The sequence below is a fragment of the Rhipicephalus sanguineus genome, chromosome 3 (genome assembly GCF_013339695.2).
Source record: "Rhipicephalus sanguineus isolate Rsan-2018 chromosome 3, BIME_Rsan_1.4, whole genome shotgun sequence".
In the NCBI taxonomy this organism is placed as follows: domain Eukaryota; kingdom Metazoa; phylum Arthropoda; class Arachnida; order Ixodida; family Ixodidae; genus Rhipicephalus; species Rhipicephalus sanguineus.
The window spans coordinates 9,658,219-9,668,576 of record NC_051178.1 but is presented as its reverse complement, the minus strand read 5'-3'; the positions used below and the strand labels follow the sequence as shown (position 1 = coordinate 9,668,576).

The 10,358-nt window shown below is 46.2% G+C and overlaps 1 protein-coding gene across 1 annotated transcript; it reads left to right on the top strand.

The window, feature by feature from the left end:
- Positions 1 to 7,720: 7,720 nt before the first annotated feature.
- Positions 7,721 to 10,144, top strand: LOC119384789 (uncharacterized). Its single transcript, XM_037652487.1, has 7 exons — positions 7,721 to 7,856; positions 8,010 to 8,187; positions 8,740 to 8,856; positions 9,129 to 9,227; positions 9,342 to 9,446; positions 9,560 to 9,664; positions 9,992 to 10,144. The coding sequence occupies exons 1-7, from the start codon at positions 7,786 to 7,788 to the stop codon at positions 10,142 to 10,144; spliced, it is 828 nt and encodes a 275-aa protein (XP_037508415.1). The 5' UTR covers positions 7,721 to 7,785.
- Positions 10,145 to 10,358: the final 214 nt, after the last annotated feature.

Sequence of the window (10,358 nt, the reverse complement as noted above, 5' to 3'; positions counted from 1 at the left end):
CCAGCAGCGGTGCCCACAACCTCAACCAAAGATGTGCTAAAGCACTTGCATTCGCTTTTCTACAGATTTGGAGCCCCGGACGACTGCCTCTCCGATCATGCCAAGTCATTTGAGTCTCACCACTTCAAGAATTTCATGCGCATGCATGGTGTGAACATGCATTTTTCAGTATCATACCGTGCCGCTAGCAATGGACTTGTTGAGCGGGCCAATGGAACACTTGTGACGGTCCTTCGGAAATTGTGCAATGGTGATCAGTCACTTTGGGTCACTAAACTGGAAGAAGCCGCTTTTGCTGTCAATACAACCCGCCATCGAAGCACTGGCTTTTCGCCCTTCGAACTTTTGTTTGGGTTCATACCAAAACTGCCACATCAAAAAGTTCGCCCGCATCAAGCCTCTGACCTCAGTGAAAGACTCTTGACACTGCCAGACCGGCGAAGCGAAGCCGTCAGTAATTCGGAACAAGCGCAAGAAACTCGGAAAACGATATATGACAGGACCCACCGCGATGCATCGTTTGACATTGGTGACTTTGTATGGTTGCGACGACAAGAGCCTATCCTACAGGGATCTGAAAAGCTTGCTCCCAAGTTCAAAGGCTTATACCGAGTCACACGCAAGCGAACTCCAGTCACATACGACATTCAACAGGTAACCAACTCCGCAATGTCTATACCAGACACTCGAGTTGCTCATGTAAGCCAGATGAAGAGATACCGTCCACCATACGTCGACCCAATCCTGGCCCAGCCGACAGCGGGAGATGCATCCCCTACTCCAGACTTCTCCGTGTCGCCGCCCGAGGACCACGTCCCTGTTCACGACTCCGCTGAATTTGTAGATGCACCTACCTTACCATCACGCGTAGATGAAGCCTCGGCCCAACCTCCAAGTCGACGACCCCTGCGTCATCGAACACAACCACGACATCTACAGGACTATGACCTGTCAATGCAAGATTAGTGTTTCTTTTTCCAAGTGGACTTGGACTTCTAGGTGGGATGGGATGTGAGCTCCAGCTCCAAATATAACTGTATCCTGAAACGAGGTCAGGCAACCCTGGGAGCCAACGAACGTTTTCCCGCCGAGAGAGAGCGGAGAGCCGCGGTATTCGGCTTCATACAATGTGACCGTCCTTTGTCTTCTGCCTAGCCTCCTCAAATTAAACGTTTTTCTACCCTTTCCGTCCTGTTACTCCGCTCACACAATTAAATGACGCTGACGAAACCCATGTCAAGGAACCAATAAAGATTAAAAATTTTGATGCTCTCAATTCTGTCTCGTGAAGTGATAAGCCGGACGGATGCACTGAGGGATGGTGGTCATCACTGGGAAACTTGTGTGACGCCAGACTTCGTGCTCTTCTGCAACTTTAACTAGCGCTAAGGTATTCCTTACTTATTTGTACTCAATGTCACGTTCTGTAACAAAAGCAAACACCGCAGGCCTTCGACGTGAAAAGGTAAGCAAACACGAGAGCGCGATTGTAAACGGCTCCGCCAGCACACCCATAAGCGAGAGTCGCGGGCGGGGCGTCTGCTCAAGGAACTCCGATTGCGCGCAGCGCCACCGCCGCAGGCATCCCCGAGAGGACGCGGCGGAGAGCGGAGACGGCAGACTAGCCTAGTCTGCCGTCTCCGCTCTCCGCCGCGTCCTCTCGGGGATGCCTGCGGCGGTGGCGCTGCGCGCAATCGGAGTTCCTTGAGCAGACGCCCCGCCCGCGACTCTCGCTTACGGGTGGGCTGGGGGAGCAGTTTACAACCACGCTCTCACGTTTGCTTACCTTTTCACGTCGAAAGCCTGCGGTGTTTGCTTTTATTACAGAACGTGACATTGAGTACAAATAAGTAAGGAATACCCCAGCGCTAGTTAAAGTTGCAGAAGAGCACGAAGTCTGGCGTCACACAAGTTTCCCAGTGATGACCACCATCCCTCAGTGCATCCGTCCTGATTATCACTTCACGAGACAGAATTGAGAGCATCAGAATTTTTAATCTTTACTGGTTCCTTGACATGGGTTTCGTCAGCGTCATTTGATTGCATCTTCTCATCTTTAGCAGCTTAATTCTTTGCCGCTTTACTTCTCTTTCGCTGTTCAGCGATTTCGTAACGGAGCGGAATCAAAGTAAAATGCAGAACTTCATGGAGGCTTTTTCTGATGAAATTTGAATGCTCTTCACATCCCAGATGAGGCAAATCTGTTTTTTTTTTTTCAAGAAAGCGCTGAAATCCACAATGCTCTTTTCATGCAGCTTACTCACGCTGAAATAAGTGGTAAAGCTATTTTCAAGTTTTGCAATAGCTGCTTTGAGAGGTCCGGAGGGGTATATCAGGCCTCCGTTATCAAAGTGCGCTGTGAATAGGGAGGCCTGATCACTCCCCGTAGCTGTGTTTCTGTCTGATGTGAGACATGTTGCACAATTCTCGCACTGTGTCTTCTTTAGTGCCTTACGCGCCACCTAACCAGCAATGTAGTAAGTCAGCATATCGTGGCTTTTTTTTTCCACGTATGCACTGTGGTCTGTGCCTCACGCTAGTGCAGTCTCCGCGCCACTGAAGTCTCCACCATCAATGAGCCTGTCAACGACGTCAACTGTGGCAGGCGTGTGTGACTTTATGTCATTCCCAGATAAAAGATAGCTCCTATCCCTATACCTATATCCCTATACCTCAAAAAAAAGCAAACGAAAGAAATAAACAGCGCGAAACATGTGCGGTGGGCGAGCAGTCGACAAACTGACATAAGAAGTGCCGCGAATGAGTATTTCTTGTGCCACGAATGTGTTCTTGTGCTGCGCTTCGAGCCTATTTCCCGCTCATTTCGGCATGCAACAGTGTCATTAAAGAACGAACCAATATATTTTCAGTGGAGGAGCCAAAAACCAAATACAACGCACATTATGAAAGCCAACACCCCTTTCATTTTATAATTTCGAACCTTGTGGCAAGGTACTCGTGGAAAAGATACCATATGTCTGTTCTTCGGCTGATACACATGGTTCTGATGTGCCAAGCTTCTGCTGTAAATGTCTCAGCCTGTTGGAGGGGCAACTTATTTGTGGCGTCATTGTAGAGCTATATTATAGTGCCTAGAATATACAGTATATTCTAGGCACTATAGCTATATAGTCTCCTGGCTGCCGCCTCCCTGGACCGCAGCAAGCCAGCAAGCTTGGACAAAAATAAAGTTTTGTCTCTCTCTCTCTCTCTCTCTCTCTCTCTCTCTCTCTCTCTCTCTATATATATATATATATATATATATATATATATATATATATATATATATATATATATATATATATATATATATATATATATATATATTGTAATAATAATAATATCTGGGGTTTAACGTCCCAAAACCAAGATATGATTATGAGAGACGCCTATATATATATTGTAGGACAATAAATAGATCTAATAACACTTTGAGCGAAATCGCATGAACTTAGCTTATCGTTAAAAAAAATCTTCTCCAACATTACAATGTCTGTGATTAATATACTCACCCATTCTGAGAACTGCATTGCATTTATTGTCTCCGTAACACATCGAGAACCAACCTTTATGATTACGAGACTTAGCACACTAAATATATCTGAAGTAACGTTTTTACTCTCAGAATTGTTTGCTTATTAAAAACTGATCTTAGAAATGTTTGGTACCTTCGTAAGGACAATTTAACAGCATATATAAAGTGATGGCAGTCCTGTGATAACAGTAGCTCCTTAAGAAAAAAAAATAAAAGCCAATTTTTGGCCCTTTGGTTTTGCTTCGAGTAACTGCGCGCTCTTAAATGAGCGTCTGGATCCACCACTGATCCTAGTGTGATCACGGCAGTGTCCAGACAAGAGACGACGTTGAATGCAATGTTTGGTCGGTTCAAGATGTTCCAGTCTCTGCCCACACGAACAGAACGAAAACGTGGAGTTCATGCGGGAGCGCAAAATAAAAGGCAAGGCGCGATACTCCACCGATTCCTCCTGCGCGACATGCACCGTGCAGGCGCTCCGATGGACCGCAGCGCCCCCTGCGCAAGCATCCGTTGCGCGGACGCGGCCTTGCATGGGGACGGCGCGGAGACGGCAGACTAGCCAGCATATTCTAGGGACCGTAACCGTACTAAAACGGATGCTTTTTGCGCACGTGAGCGCGCTGGGCGAATGGTGGCGCGAGCGGTGAGTTCTATCAGAGGCGCAACTCTGCTACCTAGAGGTAGCATATACAGTAACTCTACACAACGTTCTAGTAACGTTGCTCTACACAGTGTTAGGGTACAGTGTACTAGTACACTGTAGTTAGGGTGCCTCAATGATCGCGCGCTCCTCCTCCCTCCGTTGGAGGGTGGTGCCTTTCTTTGCGGGGGTGAATGCCGCCTCCGCGAGTACGGCTGCCATATTTGAGCCCACTCCACTTCCCCGGAGGCCGTTGCACGTGCGAGGTGCCGCGTTCGCACGCTCCCAGTTTTCTACGGACCGCAAAACTGGCAAGGTGCCTGGTTGCTGCGTGCCACTGTGCACAAACCACGCAAGAAATGGCTGGAGGATGTTTTCATTCCCTAGAGATCCTAAAAGAAGACTCCTCTGGACGGTGAAGATAAAGAGGGACAAATGGCATCCTGCAAACTCTTCGCGTATATGCAGTGTAAGTACAGTCATTATTTGAACAAAATGGTATCGAAATGGTACACATTAATGTCGTCGCGTCATCCGTCTGTTGCACTAAGTCTGCTAGATGTGGCGAAGCATCGTGTAGCTGTGGACACTTAAAACCTGGCTCTAAATACCTTTCAAGGGATGAGCATGGGCTCCACCTCTTAGTGGAAGCCATCGCAGGCGGGCCTCCTGATATCCACAACAGTCGTGATTCGCCTGCAGGACATTCTTCTAAACTCAGAGGGGTACAACTTCTTTCTCACCAGCAGGCTGCTACAAGATTGCCTTGAGAATCTTTTCTCCATAGTTCGTCTCAAGAAGCCTGTCCCAGACGCCTATGATATGAAGTGCACCCTGAAGCTTGTGTGCATTAGCCAATTTTTGCACATGCCTACTACCACCAGCTACACTGTTGACGATTCCGAGTATCTGGTTGACCTTCTCTCAAACGGGAGACGTGTCCTCGCTGAAGCCGAAACACAGGAAATCGATGACTCGGAGATTGTCTTCACTGAAGCACTGACATCAACTGAGTGTAGTATCGTGTTCCATATTGCCGGGTTCCTCATGAAAGGTGTACTAAAAGCCATAAATAACTGCGAGCACTGTAAATCTGCTTTGCCCGGTTCCAGTGACACGGAACATTCTTATCTTACAAGGCTGAAGGAGTAAATACGCAATGGCGACAACCTGCATTACGCCAGTCCTCAAGTGATTAGTGTGCTTAAGTCGTGCGAGGAGCATTTCAAGGGCATCACAGAATGGACGGAAAGCCTTCTCAGCATAAAATCTCCGGTGCAGGCTGTTGTAGCTTACCTAAGTCGTATGGTGCAGTTTAATGTTGAAACCTGCCAGGTTCACAATGAAACCATTCGAAAGCTGTTATACTCTGCTTCTGCCCGAATGAGGCTTCGAATTCACCTACGACAAATGGAAGAAAAAAAAGTTAACGGACATGCAAGCAAGACGTGTGCTGGGGTGAGCTTGCCATGAATGGATTTGTAAATATGTATATGTGCCGACGTACATATCGTTCACTTAACTTGTATTTTTTGGCAGCAGTTCCAATAATTTTCAATATTGATTAAAGTGCACCATTAAAGCTCCTATGTGCATTTTGTTTTTTTAGTTGTCCATTTGCTCTTCACACTACATATAATAAAAAAATGTCTTCACTCGATAACTTACTTTCTCGAGAATATCTCTCGCACTAACGTTGGACGTCCGATGGAGAATATTTCTCGCACCCACGCTGGACGTCTAATAAACGTTATCGGTGATGGTATGAAAGTTACGAAACCATTTCATACATCGTTTAAGTGGCCAGCTTACGTGCAAACTATGCATCTGCATTGGGTATCAAAAACACAGTGAGAAATTCCATACCGCGGCACCGTTTCTTTCCTTTTTTTTGTCTGTGTAACGTCTGTTATTAAACCAGTGGCGCCAAGGATTTGACCACTTTCAAGAGCCCACACATTGCGCCCTCAAGGAGCAAAAGATTTCATTAATTCACCTTATCATCCTCGTGGTTTCATTCTTCCTTGCAGGTTGCGCCGGGCGAGATAAGCACTATCTGTACGAGACCGCCTGCTAAGTTTCAATACGAGGTAGCAAAAGGCGACGGGAGGAGTGGGCTCAAATATGGCGTACCGCCGTAGCAGACGACGCGGTTGTCCCCACCCTAGGAGAGGGCGCGCGATGCGCGCGCCCCCGCTTAGAGTGCGGTCATTCTTTGAAAGCATGGAGGAAAGCATATACTGAGAGGCCCTGACGTCACTCGTTGTGAAGCCGTGGTGAAGCCGGAAGTCGGCCATATTGACTGGGCAAATTCTCCTCTCTTGTTTACATCCGAATGTGAAGCGAAAGGCGCGACTCTCTCTCCGGCTCGAAAAGCACGTGGGCTGCGTGGCGCGCGCGCCGGTGCTATCCGAAACCAACTGAACGGATTTTAACGCGCTGTTCTGCCGCGATACGGCTGACGAAATCTCTCCGTCTGGGTATTGTACTCTTGCACTGCCGCCGTTTACAATAAACTCCGCTAGTTGCACGTTAAGTTTTTTTTATTTGAACAGTTTCTTGTGAAAATAAAGATGTTATGTCGGACCAGCCAATTCATTGCCGCGCAACGAACCAGGCGCCGAAATTTGTACAGCTTCTTTCAGATCGCTTTTCTTTTACGCTTCTCTTTGGGCTTTATGGAACTTTCGGCCAGGCTGTGAGCTAGGCACGGCGATACAAAAACATGTCTCCTCTGCAATAAACCCGGAGGCCCGTAGTTATGCCACTAAAATCGGCGTCGGTGGAGCATGTATACGTGACAGCCCGTTGAGGTTGCGGCGGCCTCCTTGTTTTCGCTTCCCTTATGTCCAAAGCGTACTGTTTTCAACGGATATCCCAAAGGCCAGGATTTCATTAGGACGAAGCAGCGAACACCAACTGAAGGTGCGTGAGATGTCTCTGGTGTGGATCACGCGCACTGGTACCTACGGAGAACTTAAAGGCGAGGATCGCGTTAGGACGAAAGCTGGGAAAGCCAGCCGAAGGAATGCGTGGGAAAAGGTCTCCCGGATGGATCACGCGCGGACACAGCCGCCAAGGACGGCGGGGAAAGCCAGCCGAATGCGAGGGAAGATGTCTCCGGGATAAGTGGCTAGTTATTTGAGAACAGGAGAGAGAAGGCGCTTGTTTCTGTCTCCCTTATCGGGAACATAGCTAAGCGCCTTGCTTGGTGGTGAAGTGGTGGTTCACGCGCGGACACAGCCGCCAAGGATGGCAGAGAAAGCCAGCCGACGGAAGGCGAAGGAAAAAGGTCTCCGGGATAATTGCCTGTTTATTAGAGAAAAGAGAAGGCGCTTGTTTCTGTTTCCCTTATCGGGGACCCGGCTAAGCGCCTTGCGTGGTGGGGAAGGGGTGGTTCACGCGCGGACACAGCCTTCAAGGATGCCCGCCCGGTTCAAACAGCGCCCGTAAACAAACACAGCATTCCTCCTTTCTTAATGAAAGCCGGATATGATTGTGTACACCTGTGGATTTCGAATAGTACGAGCAGCACGTCTTACTGCGTTGGCACTATCCCTCGAAGCTCCACTGCGAGCACGTCGCTGTGTGCGCGGTCACAGCCGCAATGCCCAGCTGTTGTGTGCCAGGATGCAAGTCGCGCGGCTCACAAGGAGTACCAGCCACCTCCTACCATTTGTAAGTAAATTTACGTATTCGGTGGACGCGTTAGAGTAGAGGCCAAGCGAATTCGCATAGTGGCAATCGTTCTGTAGATTTATAATATAACATGTTATGCTGCGTGTATACATTACTGTGCAATACATATGTTGTGTAACCATCCATTATCAGGTTTCCCAAAGATGCCGTTCGTCGGACAAAGTGGATAGAAGCAATTTGGCCCCCGCATATTCGCCGGGAACCTGCAAAGGAAGCTCATTTTTGTTCGAAGCATTTCTTAGAGGAGCATTTTGATCGCACGTCCGCGTTCAAAGTCCGCCTACGAGAGCATGCAGTTCCTACTCTCTTGGTGAGAATGAATGAACTTTGGAACCGATTTCCGTTCTCTTATACATAGTTCACGATTTATATTTTTCTCTCTCTGGTAAACGATCTTGATACCTGTATGTCGCTAGCATTATAGTGGTAAATGATGGTAAAAAGGATTGACATACAATAAATGTTATAATTCAAAATAAATAAATAAGCAATTAAATAATAAACAAATTATCATGCACCAGTTCATATCTATTCAGGCTTCCTTCTTTTGACATCACTGACGAAATTATATTTTTCTCTTAAAATTTAACAGCACATACTCATACCTGTTAGTACTCTGTGCACGAATTGGTGGGGTGCAAAAAAAAACTTAAGGTAGCAATTTCATAACCAGCATCTAGAAATTTAGATATAAACGTGGTAATCAAAAGCAAGAGTTTTGTAAGTGCCTCTTGCATCGCGTATACATGGTTAATTTATATTGATATGAAGTAATGCAACCCCTGTGCCATTGTTATTTCTTTTCTTGTTTTATTTTTTACATCCGATCTACAATTGTAATACTAAGTTTTTAATCCCCCAGCTACCTCATCCAGTACAACAAGGTGATAGAGCACCTGATGCAGCAAGCACCGATTCATCCTTTGATTCCCCTCAGCTCATGCAAGGTTGCGCTGAAGGCTTGCTGCTGCTTGCACAGGTAAACACTTCACTTGATCATTATAATATGCTTACAGGCCAAGTTATGCTTGAAGCAGCCACTCAACAATAAAATATTGTGGTTGTACTTGGTGCATTAGAATTCAATGTGTATTTGTACAATGCAATGCAAGTAAAGCAATATGCAGAAACTGTGGGAATGGCAGTTATATTGCACTCATTCCTCCAGTTTCAATGCCTCGCTTCATCTGTAATGCTTTGTACAGCTTTTCATGAAGGCATTTTTAACTAGCAGTGATATATCACTATCAGGTTGCTGCAACTTCTCATGAAGGCCTCCAAGCTTGCCTCTCCACACCTGCATCGCCTGACTTAGCTGCAGGCTTCCACGGGCAGTCCACACTCCAACAGGTGCACATCACTTTTCCCCTCTCGTTTTTTTTATTATTAAGCTCATTAGCTCACTACTTTGAACACTTTGCTGAAGAGCAAACCACTGAATAGCATAGGTATTCTTGCTTTTAGGAAGCCATGGATATACAGCATGAAAGTGCAGATCCAATCAGTTTACCTGACCTAGATCCCTCCAACCTAAGTGCCAGTCATTTCATCGAGCCAGCACTTGTACAGGTGAAAATTCACCTCTGTTCTACTCATCAGGCATGCTTGTCCTCTGTTATAAGTAAACTGATGTTACAGTTGATGTAGAAGTAAAAATTTCTAACACGTGCTCTTTCTAAAAGACTCCCATGGATATTGGTGAGAAGAGTGAAGCACAGGCCAGCATCGCCACACCAGGTCCATCCGGCCAAGTTGCTGGTATTCAATGGGAGCCGGCCCATGAGCAGGTAAACACACACTTCCACGTGACATAAATGTTGAATGATATACCAAGTGATACCTTCTCTAGCTGAGGCTTTACTAACATAATATGCACTTTCCCTTTAGTTATGTGGTTGCAGTGTCCTGATAAGAAGCAATGCATGTACTAGCCCACCTCAATTTTTCGAGAAGCAGTATAGTTCAATTATTTTAATAGTTCAATTATAGTTCAAAATGCTATTAGGTGCAGCAGTACCTCTTAAAACTGGCTATGCAAGCCCCTGTGAATATCAGCATTGTCAGAATTACAAATAACCGTTTTTTTATTAAGATGGTATCATCTACTTCCACAGGAATTACAAAGGCCAGAAGACATGCTGGCACCATTTGAAACACCAAGAAAAAGAAAGCAGGCAAAGGTAAAGAAGATGAACAAATGCAAGCTATCAGACCAAAGCAATGCACGTGTATACATCAAGAGTAGCACAACCAGTCCCAATATTTAGTTCAGTAAACTAATAAAATAACAAGACAAGAAAGGGTGTTAAAGTCATAATTTGATCAAAGCAACGCATGCAAACTGTACATGCCATGTTTATCTGCATGACATACAAATCAATTGATGACTGCAATATTAAATGACGAATGACCTGTGCTCCAAGTTATAGAAAATGGTTGGCTAATATCGATGAGGTCTTTTTAGAGGCGACCAAGATATGA

Bases quoted from the DNA above. Each gene is read 5' to 3' on its own strand.
- LOC119384789 (XM_037652487.1), top strand. From the start codon at position 7,786: ATGCCCAGCTGTTGTGTGCCAGGATGCAAGTCGCGCGGCTCACAAGGA. The intron at 7,857-8,009 runs GTAAGTAAATTT...ATCCATTATCAG, and splicing joins CCAGCCACCTCCTACCATTT to GTTTCCCAAAGATGCCGTTC. The intron at 8,857-9,128 runs GTAAACACTTCA...TATCACTATCAG, and splicing joins GCTTGCTGCTGCTTGCACAG to GTTGCTGCAACTTCTCATGA.